At 46.7% G+C, this 16,826-nt stretch overlaps 5 protein-coding genes across 5 annotated transcripts; 4 read left to right on the forward strand and 1 right to left on the reverse strand.

Annotated features, from left to right (window-relative positions):
• Positions 1 to 8,260: 8,260 nt before the first annotated feature.
• On the forward strand, positions 8,261 to 9,714 carry F5Y00DRAFT_252644 (uncharacterized protein; the record flags this gene model as incomplete). Its single annotated transcript, XM_048009953.1, has 3 exons — positions 8,261 to 8,693; positions 8,748 to 8,887; positions 8,944 to 9,714. The coding sequence occupies 3 exons, from the start codon at positions 8,261 to 8,263 to the stop codon at positions 9,712 to 9,714; spliced, it is 1,344 nt and encodes a 447-aa protein (XP_047865643.1).
• A 1,350-nt stretch (positions 9,715 to 11,064) lies between these two features.
• Positions 11,065 to 12,708, forward strand: F5Y00DRAFT_268806 (uncharacterized protein). The gene is made up of 2 exons (XM_048012325.1): positions 11,065 to 11,658; positions 11,921 to 12,708. The coding sequence occupies exons 1-2, from the start codon at positions 11,379 to 11,381 to the stop codon at positions 12,553 to 12,555; spliced, it is 915 nt and encodes a 304-aa protein (XP_047865644.1). The 5' UTR covers positions 11,065 to 11,378; the 3' UTR covers positions 12,556 to 12,708.
• Positions 12,709 to 12,974: 266 nt separating this feature from the next.
• On the forward strand, positions 12,975 to 14,654 carry F5Y00DRAFT_234619 (Alpha/Beta hydrolase protein). The gene is made up of 2 exons (XM_048007446.1): positions 12,975 to 14,288; positions 14,349 to 14,654. The coding sequence occupies exon 1, from the start codon at positions 13,725 to 13,727 to the stop codon at positions 14,208 to 14,210; it is 486 nt and encodes a 161-aa protein (XP_047865645.1). The 5' UTR covers positions 12,975 to 13,724; the 3' UTR covers positions 14,211 to 14,288; positions 14,349 to 14,654.
• Positions 14,655 to 14,897: 243 nt separating this feature from the next.
• F5Y00DRAFT_49250 (uncharacterized protein) lies at positions 14,898 to 15,926 on the forward strand. Its single transcript, XM_048013730.1, has 2 exons — positions 14,898 to 15,188; positions 15,253 to 15,926. Exons 1-2 carry the CDS (start codon positions 15,173 to 15,175, stop codon positions 15,837 to 15,839), a joined length of 603 nt encoding a protein of 200 aa, XP_047865646.1. The 5' UTR covers positions 14,898 to 15,172; the 3' UTR covers positions 15,840 to 15,926.
• Positions 15,927 to 16,652, reverse strand: F5Y00DRAFT_49245 (uncharacterized protein). The gene has a single exon (XM_048013729.1). It carries the CDS (start codon positions 16,542 to 16,544, stop codon positions 16,014 to 16,016), a length of 531 nt encoding a protein of 176 aa, XP_047865647.1. The 5' UTR covers positions 16,545 to 16,652; the 3' UTR covers positions 15,927 to 16,013.
• Between the last annotated feature and the right edge of the window lie 174 nt (positions 16,653 to 16,826).

A 16,826-nucleotide genomic window follows, 5' to 3' on the forward strand; every position in this document is an offset into this window, starting at 1 on the left:
CACGAGCCTATAGGGTGACTGGCATCACTACCTTTACAAATCCAAGAGACCTAGGTGATGAAATGGTGTAACATGATCGAAGAGTAGGTATTGCCCTAAAGATAGGGGGGCTTGCGAGTCCATCTACAAACTATGGTGTTGATATAATACTATTAGAATGGGTCTACTACTACTACTACACGCAGTAACAACTCATATTTGATAAGTTGTACAATATCTATTCCGGAATTGGATGGCTTGCAGCAATAGGCTCAACATTTATAGTTACTTTGAAGGTGGAGGATTCGAGAAAAGCGATCACGATCTCGAGGTGCCACCGCATCCATTCCAAGCCTTGAATTTTCAGGGTCGCTCTCGGTATGTACGGTACCGAAACTCTGTCCTTTAATAGCGAGTCGTTGATTTCGCTCAAGTAGTTTGTTAAGACGTTACAGATTAACGGTGTTACATCTCAACCTATACAAAATACTAATAGGACATGCTTATTTATCAGTAGACTTCATATAGGTAATATCCCATGAAACATAAATCTTGAACACATCATGACAGCGTACTCTCAGGATTGTCCATGACGTTGACTTTTATTGATAGTTATAGGATAAGGTATATAATGTAGGTATCTATATCGTCGTTTTAAACAAGAGCAAGTTATTATCTCGGCCCGAGTGTTTGTACGGAGGCCTGTTGCGGTGTCGGGTTTCGCACATTGTTGATGGTAGGCGGCATTCAAGTCTGTCAAAGCCATAACAGTAGGTAAACACGCCCGCCTCACGAATTCATAGGCTGTGGCTTATCGCACAACTGGCTTACATGCACGTCAACATAAATAGAAAATTATGGGGATTGTATTGAAAAAGCTATGGACCCGCTCAGAATGGCGAGAGACGTCAAGTTCGGAGGTTTGACGAAACTAGTCTAGGCGACGTCTCAAGCCCTTGCGCGCGAGCATGGGTGCTTGGGTGCTTGCTATTAAAGAACGAGTCTACGTGCATTTCACGCGTGCTCGCCCGGCGGACTTAGCTGCGGAGAAGCTTGCCCATAGTTCAACGTTCACAGAGATAGCCGTCCGGACTTAGCTAAAATGTGAGCTGTGCTCATGGGCGAAATGTATGCAAGAATAACACGCCTAAGTAACCGTGCTTCCTTTCGGGCATTTCTGCGTCCCAGAGAGTCGGACGACCCAGAGGAAAGGTCTTCAAGGGTGGCAATGGTAGGCAAGGGGACATTCAAACAGGGGACTCACCGGTTCTGGGTTCGCTTAGGGTCGTACTGGACCGCTACTACGTAGTAGTGGACGGGGCGCGGATGCGAACCGTGTGCCGGGAAGACTAGGGCATTCCCTGCTCAGCGGAATGGAGTCGATAGGCCAGTGTACTGGTGTAGGGTTAGCTGCTAGGCGTTGCGTGTCGTCGAATGATTTCGTGCTGACATTGTTTTTTCGACTGTATGCTACATCGATAGCGTTGTTGAATCTTCAAACAAGTTGTATCAGCTAAAGGATTCAAACTCCAGAATCCTAGATGGCCATGAAATGAACGTTCGTATACCTACCTATACATTATCGTTAAGACTACCGGGGTACTTTGATATTAAGCTTTGTTATGTTTTGACCGTAAGCCGACCCCTTTGTATCTATGTTACTGTTTATATTCTTAGTGACACCTCCACGACCCTTCGGTGATGTCGTATTGGGAATTTTCACACGCATTAGCGGAAGTGACACGGCACCCGGTATATATCAAGGAGCTTCTCCGTGCTCGCCGGCCGTGAAGTCCCCGATGGGCATTACAAGGCACGGCAACAAACTTAACGGGGATGGGCGGTGAGGGCATTGGGTATGGTGTGTGGACTTCCCAGGTAGCCATAAATCAGTCTTGCATATATACCTCATAGCAAATGCTTGGTGACGTGGAGATATTCGCATAGACAGGACCAGCTAGAATCGCTACGGGAGCATTCTTCCAGGTAAGTATTCCTGTTGCGTCGATCTTGACTGTGCGTCACTCGTTTTGGAGGGGTCTAAGACTGAGCTCTTGATGAGCCCCCTTTTCAGTAAGTAGATTCTCCTAATATGTATATGATTCTTAGAATGTGAGGTGAGACTGGCGTGCTCGTTTAATAGGTGGATGAGAATCACTACAATTTCGACACGGATCTAGGGCCAAGATATATACACACGTAGCAGTCATGCTGAACAAACTACCATGTATGGTTAGATGAAATACTCTTACCGTTCGTGTGTTCTACCAACCAGGTTTCTGATAATGATAATTAGCTGTCGTAAGAGTCGTCGTAAGGGTTAGGGAAAGCCAAATTTTAGCTAGGCAAAGATAAAGGATGGGAATGCGGATGCGGGTGTTGTATCATCACTTCTATCCTTGAAGTTCCACTCATATCTCAGTGACTAGTACTCGGGGCGCGCCGAAATCTGATATTACCGCTTTTCCCTAATAGAGTGTCCCCCCTATACCGATTGGCCTTCTCATTTCTCGCTCGGACGCCTTCAGCTTTAGGTATGCAGAAGGCCCCTTAGTATGGAAAATTGAAGGAGTATGGTATATCGGCTTTAGTGTTAGAGTTTTATTGTAGTTACCTTTATTGAAATTACTTAGCGAGCTGCTCTGCTCAGGCTTATTAAAGAATAACGAAGCAGATCGGTTACATACACCCTACCTTTGCTATTGGCATCAAAATATTAGCCTCAATGTGGAGCTAAGTCTGACCAAGCTATGCTATCTATTACTTGATAGATACATGCACTAGAACAGGAACGTGGGTTTAATGTCGGCTAGCAACGTGGCCAACACCGGCGCTTCCTGTAGCTCGGATTTTAGTTCCAAATCGATACGTGCGTGATGCTGCTGTCCAGTGTTGCAGTATAGTTGGCATATCGTGAGCTGGAATACAACTCTCCCAATGTAAAGTGGATAATCCTGTGTTACCCAAAGGACATAATTGCTGGTGGAAGATTTCTCTACGTGGCTTATGAAGCAACTCTATTGGTAAGTCATCGGCTTTAAACTACGAATTGAGATCTCATGAGAATGAAATCGCTCAAATCACAACGAACATATTGTTCGAAACTTACTGCAAACTAGCTAACACGTATTGGTATAATGACTGAGAGTGTTACTATATCATTATATAGAAGGCCAAACTTGAAAGCCATTAGTTGTTCGATACCTATATTATGCTGTATATTGACTAGCAGGCGGCTATCTCACGCTATGTAGTCTATATTTCAGATCATCTAGATCAGTCGGTTATATATTATAAATATTTATGACCTAGGAATATGCATAAATAAGAAACTGCAAATAATGTTAGGTACCTGCCTGGATTACTACCTGTCACATCCTGTTGATTTCTACTGTTCAAGGTTATTTTTTCGCCTTGACCTAGTTAGTAGACAATCAAATACTAGATGAATTAACTATTCTGAACACTACCCCGATAAGAAAGATGGACGAGTTAAGAAGATTGGCAACCCTTTCTACGAATGATAACCATTATTCGATAGTAAATACACAGACTACTACATGCATGTCAACTTACTTAGTTGGACCCAAGATCCAGGTTGGAATTGTGTTGTTCTAGAAGAAAAGAGTGGAAGTCATGGAAGCGCAGGGGTTGCTCCGCTTTTGGCAGCTTGGACGGCAGAGCTTCGAGAATGTTTTCATTCGTATGGTCGAATAAATTGATGTCATTGTTGGTAATGCCTGCGAAATGAAGGTGCCGCTAGCAAGGCGCGGGAGATTCCCATGCCACGGATCAAGCAACGATCCATTGCCTTGAACTACCTAGGTCTACATAGTAAGGGGGACCATGTCCGGATAAGGCGCTCGGCCGAAGGGATAAAACATAATCAGATCGAAAGATTGTCATAACTAATCGTTGAAATAAGCAGGGGGAGAAATGTAACTCGCCGTAGTAATTATGCCGTGGCTAGTATAGGTAGTGTAGTGTAGCTAGACGTTCGCAGCGTCGTTGCATGTTCCTGTCCACGCAATGTTGAACGGGGATAGTTTCCAAAGAGAAAAGATCCTTTCAATGTTGGCGTGCCCGGGTCCAACGCTTTTCTTCCGCTTCTCGAAATCTTCCAGAATCTTGCTGTGTTGGGGTTAGGGCCAATTTCCAGCCTGTTTGGAAACCTCATGCGCCGGGGTGCATTGGTTGATGGAACCCATGCCTTTCCCCACAGCTATCCAGCCATCCATACCGTACCATACCGTACGTGCGGTGGCAGAGGCCACTCGAGAGGATACACTGTCGAAAACGTGGTTATGTATCATTTCGTGTCCTACTCTTACTGAGCAGCTGAAGATAAGCGTGATCACACGAGGCTATAAGCTGCGGACAGCTGCGTTGTTCTCAGCTGGTAATGCTGATAGGAATGCTACGCTAATACGACTAGAATTTTTTTCTTCTCCATGATCTCGGGTTGATTTGGAAACTGGAATACTGTATGGGATAGAGTGCGAGAAGGGGTGTTACTGCCTAGATGTCCTGGATCTTCCCGGCATTATCTGCGTCTTCCCGTCGTGAGAAAAGTGACGTGTTAAGTTGGAGATTCATCTCATTTGGCGACGTCGATAGGTATTCAACTGTTAGAATCAAAAGTAAAAATTCGATATCTGAATTATAACTTATGAGCTATCTAATACAGAAGGGGGTCGTCCTTTTTTTCTCTGTGCTTTAGGTAGTCTATGCTCTGTTCTGATTGGACATGGCGGTAAAAACACTTCAGAAAAAGGAATAATACGTCCCTCTCACACTCGGGGAAGTAGAGAGTAGTGTGGGTGTGATGTGATATGTATGCCTCCTTTACGGTACGTACTCACTTCGTACACGGATCCCCCACCGGGTTACATGTATCGTTGTTTAGTACTTCGTATATTTTATTGGTTCATTCCACTGGCACAAGAACAAGAGGTAGAGTACCCAGGCAGTTAACCTACCTTAGTAAGTAAAGAGGCAACCTATGTAAAGTAAGTAGAGGTATTCCGTAATGAGAAAGAAAATAGTCAAACATTCAAAATCCAGGCATTTGGTGTTGCTATTGCATAATAGCCCATAATAGGTAGCCCAAACTAGTCCGTTTTTATTTATCATCAGATTACCATGATGGAGTTAAGCCTGGATATGCAATTTTGATTCTACCTGGTATTCTTTACGGTCACTGAGCGGAATGCACCCCCGTGGCTAGTGGCTAGTCCCTATTTATGGAAACGATGAACCCCCATGCTGCCATGGAAGCCGAGGAAGCAGATAAGTACATCTTATTTACAAGGATACTTCTCTCTTCTTATTAATTCCTACCTTCTTACCATGTCTTCGGTACGCGCCAATCCGACATCCTCCCTTGGATGGCTCTTGGATTAACTTGAGCTGCTTGCTGAGTCTGTGAGTCTAGGCAGTTCCGACGGCAAATGACTGGTAACTGGTAACTGGTAGCTGGTATTTTCATTGCTCAGTATTCGTCACCCTACCAAGATTTATCACCAGCTCTCCGAGATACTTTAATCCCGATGCCGAATGCGCTGGTATTGCACAGCGTATGTGTGTATGTACTACCCCATGGTTTATATACCTAGACCTAGACCTAGACCTCCTAGACCTAGGTCAAGTATAGTGTAATGTAGACCTGTATGATGTATATCATATGCATGTATGTATGTATCTTATGCGTCGTGTTAATTACCGTTATATGGATATTGCCCACATGAAAAAAGCCCCGTCTGTCTCATTCCCCGTGGATTTCAACGTTCGTACATAAAACTTGACCCTTAATGGTGTTTCACTAAGGTTGTTGCAATCAAGTGATTATGTACAATGGCACGTCTGGGGGAGATCATGGCAATATCGCGGATGGTATGAGCGGGTCCCGTTATACATGGTATGGGTCTTTTGCTGGGATCATAGTTGTGCCTGGTGCCAAGGTAAGCAGTGTTCAGACCGGTTCCTCTTCCTGGGTCCTGGGCTGGGGCAGTTCTGGCAGTCTGGGTACATGATCGAATTATGCGTTTGATATCTACAAACTATAGTGCCTGTCCATAATAGCCCATAGTACTGGTACGCAAATAGTTCAGATATCGATCTGTGTAATAAGAACAAGAGAGAAGAATATATAGAATAGAGAATTAGCCTCGATGTATCTTGATATAGGTACGTATAACTACGTATTTAGAAAGTTGAATGAATACTGCTGAATCGGGACGATCCGAAAAGCCCCGACAGTTTTTTTCTCTTCTCTTTTTTCTTTTTTCGCTTTAACCTACAGGGGTCAAGCTTCTAGAAAACAAATTCAATACTGAAAATAGTTTAGCGGGTGTAAAATAATGCTTAGACTGTTTTACTTTATCGATACCTTAGCGGCATTGTACGCGCATGTACATATGCTACTTTGATACCCGTGTGGCTGTAGCCCTATTAAAATGTGGTTTCATTGGACCTTTACGGAAATGAACAGGGGTCAAAAAAAAAAGAGGTAGGAAAAGGAGAAAAGAATATTTGATATAATATCTATGAGAATCGTATTTACCTACGTATATGTTTTTTCTTTTATTTTTTTACTTCAACACCTGTACATACCTATAGACGCGACTGAGCTGTAAGGGTTGCTGCACTTCTGCCTGGATTACCTACCTATATAGGTGTATACGTACCTCCCTATGTAAGTTTCTTCGTGCAGTGTTTTTGTTTCCTTCATGTTACACTAGAGATAGATACATGCACTTACCTGAGGTACCCACGGCAACATTTACCTTACCTGCGCATTGTGGCCCCTGCTCCCGTTCCTTACCACCTTTACAGTGTGCACTTACCAACCTTTACCAACCTTAATAGTACCAACGCGCACGCACTATTTTACCTGCCCACCGCCAAATTTATATCAAATGTACCAAGACGTAAGTATCTACCTAAGTATCCAAGTATCCAAGTACTAAAGTACTATCTCCCTCGACAAGCTTACCTAAAATAACCATCGATTTGGTCATTTCATCACTTCCATTATTTTTCCTTCCCTCGCCGTCACACATCCTTTTTCTAAATTCCTTCGTCAACCATTTTTACTCTGAGCCGGCCGTCTGGATATTAATCGCCATAAGCAGCGGCGCTCTTGTTCCTCTTACGTTGTCTACCGTTAAACTTGGAAGAGCCCGAATAATTCCTCGAGGTACGTTAGGATCACAAGCTGCCCCATTCCCTCCCGCCTTAGTCGCCTAGCTCCGGATCTACCACGCGCTTTCTTTTGTTGCAGAGAAATACCACCTTCGGTTTGCACGATGTGCTTCCGTAGTTGCTATACAATCTGACCACTTCCCTCATGTCTTTGTCACGCGTCGCATTCAAGCGGCGGTTTGCTTTAACCGATCTGATATCTATGAGCTCGAGGTATCTTGCACTACAGAAGTCTTCGGTGCTACCGTAGCTCTGTCGGCAAGGTTCAAGTCAACAACAAACATCATTTTGCATCCCGCATGTGCTACGAACGCTACGAACGCTACCAAGCTGTTCTTGGTTAATAGCAGGGCTATAGCATGCATACTTTTCCAGAGTGCTGACTCGATTAGGCTTGTTCAGGATTACGAACCTTTCGCCCCATACTACTCTAATAAACGCGAAATCGTGACTGGACTACCATATACATCAGTCGACTGTTTCATCACGTCCTCACGAATTTAGCTCCACGCCATACGCCCGCGATACTACTACCCCGCCTTCGTCATCTCCCCTAATAATCAAAAGGGGACCATTTCTCTAGAGATTGTTCCTTGTGCTGCTGTGCAGACTCTCCTGAAGATCCGAGAGGAAGATTTAGGCGCACCGAGTTGCCTGGCCGTAAATAGTCAAACTGAATCTGTGCGCAATCTCTATCGAGGCAACCCGTTCACGTACCGCTCGGGTGTTAGATTGGACTCGTCAAAGTCAAAGCTGACGCGTATCAAGTCCAACGATCCGGAACCCTCTTACCATTGGCAACAAAGGCGATAATTTGTGTCTTGTTGACTTGTACGGACTAGGATACTTGGATTATACAACACCTTTATCGAACTTAGTGTATTTGGATTTGGAATTCGTTTGAAACTGTCTAAAAGAGAAAGAATCTATCCCTCTATAGCACGCGCAGCACGGTGAAGAGGCGATAGCCCTATCGAGATTCGAGTACGTTGGAAAACGTCATTCGGTTAACTTGGATCTTCGTTCTGGCCACACTATGTCCAAATCGCCGTCGTCAGAAGTGATGAACATCACAAATATGTTGGACAAGAAGAATGCGGCGGCAGTTGCAGCAGCGGCAGCAGCAGGATCAGGTCACTCACCACAACACCAACTTCTTCCCCATCCACAGCTGACTCCGATCGGCATGGATCGTGCGAACTCACCGCACGGATCCGAGAGCTCCTACCACTCTGGCCCCCGCCCTGGCCAGCAATTAGATGCGCTGAATGGGATGAGCAATGGTCGGCCCTATGGTTCCCCCACCCCAATGCATGCAACGATGGCCCTGTCCGACCCTAGTATGCCTCCTACTATGATGATTCCTGGCATGCCGCAGCTCTCCCATGCGCTCTCTATGCCCTACAACAAGCCTCCTGAGCAGTCCCAGCAGCCACAACCTCAACATAAGGCATATCCATGCAGCACGTGTCAAAAAGCCTTCGCGCGGCGTAGTGATTTGGCTAGGCACGGTAAGTTGTCCTTCTGTAAAATCGGTAAAAAGAGACGACCCTAATGTGTCTTAGAACGTATCCATAGTGGTATTCGTCCGCATGTCTGTGACTATGAAGGATGCGGGAAACAGTTTATTCAACGATCAGCTTTGACGGTGCACCAACGAGTTCATACCGGCGAGAAACCCCACATGTGTGAACGATGTGGCAAGGTATTAATTATCCCCATTTTCACGCAGCAGAATACGTACTGACCCGAAATCTTCAGCCATTCAGTGACAGTAGCTCATTAGCCCGACACAGGCGCATTCACTCGGGTAAACGGCCGTATAAGTGCCCTTATGCTAACTGTCAAAAGACGTTCACTCGAAGAACTACGTTGACCCGGCACCAAAACGCTCATTCTGGTACAGTTGAAGAGGCAGCGGCAGCCACAGCCAATGCTCTAGCAGCACAGGCTAGCAGAAACGCAGCTCGCGTGGCTCATAGTGATGGCGACCCTGGATCAAACCACGGTTCACCACTGAACACACCCTCGCCAGGCCAGAGACATATGTCTATCTCGCCTGGTGCTGAGCTTGCTGCTGCTAATGCGATGCGCAACAACGACTATTCATACGTGGGCAATGGTTCACTTCCGGTGCACATCCGTACCGATATGCAGTCTCAGAGTCCTACTTCAGCCCCGGGCTACCCTGCAGGCATGCGACCTACTTCTCACCCAACGGTGTATCCGCCACCCCCTACTCTAGAACCCAGTATAGAATCGCATCAGTCAGGTACCGGTAGTACAGGTGGAAGTCCTCATATGGGTAGCGTCGGATGGCAATCGCCTTCGCACATGGCTTCACCCACCCACAGCAACAATGGCAATAGCTACGTGTATCCCGATCCGGATCAACCATTTCTGGGCAGCAACAACCTGGGCCAGATGTACTACAATTCGAGCGTCCAAATCCGACGGCCAACAAGCACGGAGCCCAGTTCGGCAGGATACGACGTCAAGCCACGTCCTAACGAGCTGTGGGCTGGTCAGTAGGATGACTTCCAAAGTGGCGTAGGATGGCGTTACGATGAGATCGCGTACGCCTACGAATATGATCTTGCATAGATCTCCTTTGTTTCTTGCATCTTCCCTTTGTGTTATGGACGGCTAAATACCCAACGGCACGGCAGGTTTGATTATTCGCGACATGCGTTTGAGATGGCAAGTGGCGTTTGTTTCTTTTCTTTTGTCTTGTTTTCAGGCTTCAGATCAGGAATCCCCACTACGAGGCAGTTTTCGACTCAGTCTAGAGACGTACGCCCTCGCATTAATCGGCCGGGGCATAGACCGCCGGTGCCACTAGTGGAACTTAATAATATCACGGGCCGATACTTCCATCTCACTTGATAGATTCAGCTGAGATGGGGGATGGTCTGTTGGGACTTCGCTTCTTCCTGCCGATTCGAAATAGACTGGTCGGCCTGGCGGTCTTCACGATACTACGCATAAATCGGCATAGGCGGAAAGGAAGGAAGTTGGGGATAAGGATCGGAAAAGATTTGGTCAAGGGACTCTGGAGTAATTGTTTGCTCTTGTAGTGGGTGGTAAATATGTAAAGAAAGACAGGAATCTGCTTGGTGCGACGGATTTCGCTTTAGAAAAGCACAAGTGTACAGTGCGATGGTATGTCGATAAAAAGACTAGTCGCCGTTATTAAGCATCAAGAATGAAATGAAGATTTCGGCAGCGCTTTAAATAGAGAGCATAAGCCTCCTTTGACGCATCGTATGCTTGGAGGTAGTTTACCTCATGGGGTAGTTATACTATATATCGTTTGTTGGTGGCTATGGTTCAAGCTATACGTACTAGACAAATAGTTAATCGATGATACGTATAGGGTTGTAATGGAATTATACATCAATCATAGTTACTCAAGGTTGCCCAGGTGGATGCGCGACTACATAAGATCGAGCACCATACAAATCTTCTCTGTCGTATACTACTCCATGAACGTCGATCCTCGAGGCCGTTTAACACATCTGCCGCACGTGGGTTTTCTTGGCGCAGTACCGTAGTAAGAAAATAAATTCAAAAAGAGAGGATTTGTCCTTTCTCGTACGATTGTGACGAAATTGGCACCGCCGGCTGAGGGCGGTGATGGGCGTGACGGGATCCGGGGGTTTACATAGTGCCCGGGGGCCGGGGGGGAAGCTTTTGGCGATTTTTTGATTTGTGATCATATTTCATATGTATGGGGTAGCTGCATAATATGTAATCCCTCCCCCCTTTTTTTGTTAGAGCTCGGCTCGTTGGTCTACTCTGCATCTGATTTATTGATTATGTGATCTTTAAACTCCCACGAAAAGAAAATTTTGCTGAATTGCTGCTGCTTGATGCGGGAGACGGCGTTTTCTTTCTTCATGCATGTTGGATACATTATTTATTTCTCTGCCTTGCGGTGTCGACTATTCCGCGAAGATGGAAATCCCCAAGGATGTGGTGAAGTCATTGATTGGGCTTCTGCCCCTATTACAACTTTTTTATTTTTTCTCAAAGCGAGACTTCGACCATTCGAAATTCGAGTCCCTTGCTCCTCCTTTCCAGCGGTGGTCCGAGGAGGGAATATCACGTATAGGAACTAGGGGCCTGTCTACAACTCTTCTAGGAGTTCTGCCCTTAGCCTCTGAGATTATTAACGTCGCCCAAGTCCTTGGAATATGGCGAGCATACGAGACTTGCTGTTGCCTGTCGACAACAAGGATGACACAAAGGTGGTAGTGAAAAAGGAGGACGAAGCCGCCGGGAAGACCGATATTATACCCACCGAGACGACGCGGTTCCTTGTGGAATTCATCTTGGATGTGATCTGTCCTTATTGTTACATCGGGTTTAAAAATCTAAAGACTGCTATCGAGACTTATAAAGCCCGTCATCCAAATACAAATTTCGAGATAGTCTGTACTCCATTTCTGCTTCACCCTTTAGCAGCTCGTAGTGGTAAGTAGTACGTTCAACTTTCCAAGTCTCGAACATAGAAAAAAGTATAAAGTTTTGTATACTCCGATGTCGACTGACGGTTGTATACAATACGTCTGTCTAATCTTCCACACATCATGCAACAACTCAACAGATGCTAGAGGGAGGGAGGGAGGAAAAGGAGATATATTCGTTTGACCTTGAACCAAGACACACCCCGGGAAGCCCGTGATCACTAAAATATCGACTACCTAACCAGCTAGCTAACCTAGTCTTACCATAGCATACGATAAATCCGACTACCTAATCGCAGGTACCCGAGGCCCCGCGTATTGGGTCGGCCCCGGAGAGGCAGCCGGTATAAACTTCACCTGGGCCGGGCGCACGGGAAGCACCCGGGACGCGCACAAACTCCTCCGTTTCGCGCTGGAGAGCGCGCCTACAACGACCCGCGGAGCAGCACACAATAGACGGGGGACATCAGCGCCACCATCACCACCGTCATCATCACACGCCGGCACTCGCTGCTCACCAGCATCATCACCGTCCGCCACGAACGGCAACAACAACAACACTCCAGCCCGGGGCCCAGCCCTGCAGCTCCGCCTCCTAGAAGCGCTTTTCCACGCGCACCACGAATCCGACGGCGATATATCGGACCCCTCGTTTCTCGCCGAGACCGCGTCTGCCGCGACGGGATTCGCGACTGCCCAGATGCGTGCCGTTATCGAGGACGCGGGCGAAGTGTGGGGCCGCGCGGTGAGTGCTTTGGTCGCGGAGGTGTCGTCGCCGCGGGGGCTCGCGGTGCGTGCCGTGCCTACGTTTGTGGTCAATGATCATTATGTGATTGGCGGGGTGCAGAGCGTGGGGTTTCTGGTCGATGAGTTTGAGAGGATACGGAGGGGCGGAGGGAGGTAGGTAGAAGGGTACTTAGGGGTCACCACCTCTCCTCTTAGCCCTTTCCACCCTCGAATTAAGGGGAGTCAGTCCGAGACCGCCTAACCTCGAAGTTCAACTAGTCGAAAATAGCTGCAGTTGGAAGTTTGTAAACGGTATTTAGGAAAATGAGATATATTTGGATGTGGCGTTAAAAAGAGTAGCTAGTCGTCCAGGGCCTAAGAGCACGGCGATCTACCTATAGGTATTCCTAACATTGATGAATATAGTCGAAGTCTAACTCTGACACTATGTGTCTATAATGTCTCTTGTTTTCCCTTTTACAGCTCTCCTATTATCGCTATTCTAATAGCAGAAGCATGTGGACTGTACCTTGAATATATAATCTCTGTAGTTCCCACCCAGAAACCTAGGTCTAGTTCGTTCGCATAGAATTATCAGTCGGTGACATAATTGTTATTAGGTAGTATACTATATTTGACCATCTTGGAAGATCTAGACTTCTCTTGACATAAAAGTAAGAGGACCTTAGAGGCTCTACGGTATGTGTAGTAGGAAGACTATTCGCATTATGATAGCCTAGTCGACTACTCCGCAGCCTCATGCCGTCAATTACCGGTACACGATGCCGACCAGACACTCAAAAGTCCCGCTATGGGGAAGGATAATGGGTTATTTGCGGACGTTACATGTATCAACTCAAGGCCAAGGCTAAAGGTTAAAATGAATAATAAATTACTGGATATCAGAAATTGAACTTTATTACAATGCTGTCTCTAAATTTTCCTCGAATAATATCTCAATATTAGCTCGAAACGACTTAACGGCCTTGATATAACTTACCCTTTATTTATCCTCTGATAAAGGTGAGCTGATAGAATATTGGCATTATATGAAATTCCAAACCCCTTCTCGTGTGTAGGGATCTAAGGTATCATCCTCCAAACTCTGGGCATAGAATCTGGGGATACGATGTGACGGTGGATCCGGAACGAGTCCGAAACTAGGACTTCATCCGGGAAACACCTTGTCTACCCAAATGGGATTATTTCTCGACAAGTTAGAAAACTAAACTCTAGGAATATAAGAGTGCTTAGCCTCTCAACCATGAGGTTCGATAGATAGACGATCAACTAACCCCTTACAAGCAAGAAAAGGCTCGAAAAAACATTCATCAAAGATCAAGGATTATGCTCACCAAGTCTCTCCTCTTCGCGGCGCTCCTCAAGGCCGCCGCCGCGACGCCGGTCAATCTTGACAAGCGACAAACCGCTTGCGAGGACATACATTTTTTTATAGCACGGGGATCAACCGAACCATATCCAGGCGCCCAAAAGGACGTCGTTAACAGAGTATGCGAAGGCTTGTCGAGCTGCGGATATGAAGATATCATATATCCCGCCACGTTTGAAGACTATTGCAACTCGGCATATGCAGGAGTCACCAATGGTACTGCACAGATCACAGCGTATGCCGAAAGCTGCCCTGAGGCGAAGTTGGTTGTGACTGGCTATTCCCAGGGAGGGCACGTCGTAGGCGACATACTTGGAGGCGGCGGGGGTCCTTTCCAAGACTGCACGCAGAAAGCGAATACGCCTCTATCACCTGAAACCTCGCCGGGTAATCAGAGTACGCAACCTCACATGCCTAAATTTCGACGGCGTATACTAAACTAGGTTTACTAGTCGTCGCGGTAACTTTCTTTGGCGACGTGCGTCACACAGCGTCTCAGACTTACAATGTGGGAACAGGTGCTGCCGGTAATGGAGTAAGTCGTCTACAAGCGAAAACGCAGAATTATATCTTATAGTTACCTACTAACAGGTAGCCACTTAGATTTGGCCGAGATCAGAGTCAGATCTTGAATCTTTGAACAGGTTTTCAGAGGTAATGCGCTCATGGTGTTTCGTAGATGATCCTGTCTGCGGTGGTGCCGATGGCTCGGATATCAGTGCGCATATTGCGTATTTTAATCAGTCTACTCCCGAAGCTGCGGCGTGGGTGAAAACTAAACTCATTTAGGTATGTATTCTAAAGATAGGTACCTTAGGTAGTGGAATATAGTCGATGTTATTATAAAGAGGACCGGTTTGGAGGTATGAATATGAATGAGATGACAAAATGTTGTATTGCTGAAGTGTTAGTGGGGTTGTTTTTGTAAGTGCGTGCCTGAATTATTTGAATGAGCATCGAGAATTGCATAAATGGCGATAAAGAGCTAGTGTCGGTACTTGTCGTATCGTAAGTGGAAAGTTAGGTGCCTTACGAGGTACGAGGTACCCGACAAATACGTATAGTAGGTACGCGTGGCTTAGCGGTGCCTGCCTTATTTGCAGCTATAGTGTAACGCGGGGCAAATGAAGCTTTTAACTAGGTACCTAGGTACCTAAGTTTACCTGAGACAAGGTAAAAGTATCTGAAGTATCTTACGTAGACCTAATGCTTCTTCCATTTACTATAACTACTTCCTAATCTTCCATAGCTCGACAATAAATCGACAATCTTAGGCAACGCCTTTTACTTATTCATTAGGTACCTTATTACTTACTACCCGACGGTTGCAAACACCCTTTTGGACACACTCTCATATCTATCTGCTCGACGAATCACAGCCTAACCCGCATACTGCTCGCCCACCATGACCACCTACGAAGGTAACTTTTACCCAGTATGGATGGCCAAATGCAAGTCAGCTAAACTAACAATCAACCCACACAGTCGAGCATAATATTAAGGCTGAGGAATATCGGCCCCGTCGGCGGCGCCCGGACATGTCGAGCTTCACCTCGCATTTACATCAGATATCTCCGGACGCGGCGACAAATAATGCACGAAGCCAACGGGAACGAACAGGTCCTACACCCGTGGACACAGCGGCGCTATTCCACCTCTTGCTGGACCAACTTCAGACGCTAGCTACGGACGCCCCGACGGAAGAGAACCGAGACTTTCTCGGGTCCCTGATGTCGGCATTAGAGGACGACATTAGGGCGCCGCCCAAGAAGATCCCCGGAGTGACCCAAGAGTACCTCGACACGTTAGACCGAGTGCCGCGGAAGAGCCTCAAGAAAGACGAGAGCTGCCCCATCTGCGCCGAGCTCTTCGTCGACGATCCTTACCCCTTGGTGGTTGAACTGCCGTGCCATGGGAATCACAAGTTCGATCTAGAGTGTGTTGGGCCGTGGCTACAGAGCAAGGGCACATGTCCTATGTGTAGAGCAGACTTGAACAAGAAGAAGGTCATCGAAATCCCGAAGGATAACGAGGAAGAAGAAGAAGACGATGTTGATGGGTTGTACGGCTAAGCGTTGTAGGCGGGAGTTTTATAGGGGCGAATGGACACGGAGTTTGTGATGATACCCCTTGAAAATTCAATTACAAGCTCTCTATGAGTAACACTGAGAGGTATGGCAAATAGTGTGAAGTTGATATAATTGCAATAGATGTCCACCAGCGACTATAGCCAGCCGCCAAACTCCTTATCTCGAATGCGAATTTGGTGGGAAATGTGTTGGCAAGCTTCCGTCTTTTTTCCCGGGCTTTTCGTCTTTCCCGGGCTTTTCTTCTCTATCAAGCCATGAATACTCATTAGGTCTGCCCTTCTTGGGCGCATCGCCACCGCGGCTTGCCTCCGTTTTCTGCGTCTTCTCCTCCGCCTTGTCTGACTCGCCGCGACTACCTTCGGCATAATCTTTGTTCGCGGGACTACTTTCTAAGGCGTTGCCGTCGTTGCTCTCAGCGCCCGCGGCCTCCACCTCTGTTTCGGGATCCGTCTTGTTCGGGTTGTATGCGGCGTCTTGCTTATCAGCGATCTCCCCGTTTGTGCCGCCCGTCGTGTACTCGTGCGTCCTGGGCTTGAGGGACTCGCGGTCCATGTCATCTTTATAAGGCATACGTAGTGCTGATGATTGATGCATCTGTCTGCTCGCGACTAGACGGTTCGTGGTTGACATGAGAGGAGCTCCCGACCGAGCTCGTAGAGCTGCGCGCATGGTTGTGAAGCTCGACATTGTTTCAACGGGTCGAGTATTAATCCAGGACGAAGTCCGGTGTTTTATGTTACTGTGATAAAAAAATTATTATGAGAAATTGATGAATTTACTCAGTTGCACTTATAATTCTGACGGTTCTACTTCGTATATAACGTAGAGTTTAGATAATCATTATAGTGACGTCACCGAATCGATCAAATGCACCGGGGCATCGCAGATCGGTGCTTCCCTCTTTCCCTCTGGGATGGAAGCTCCACCATATCGGATTCGCAATTCTGCCCATCTTATTAATTCTTATTA

The sequence above is a fragment of the Daldinia vernicosa genome (genome assembly GCF_022497035.1).
Source record: "Daldinia vernicosa strain CBS 139.73 unplaced genomic scaffold F5Y00scaffold_18, whole genome shotgun sequence".
Taxonomy (NCBI): Eukaryota; Fungi; Ascomycota; class Sordariomycetes; order Xylariales; family Hypoxylaceae; genus Daldinia; species Daldinia vernicosa.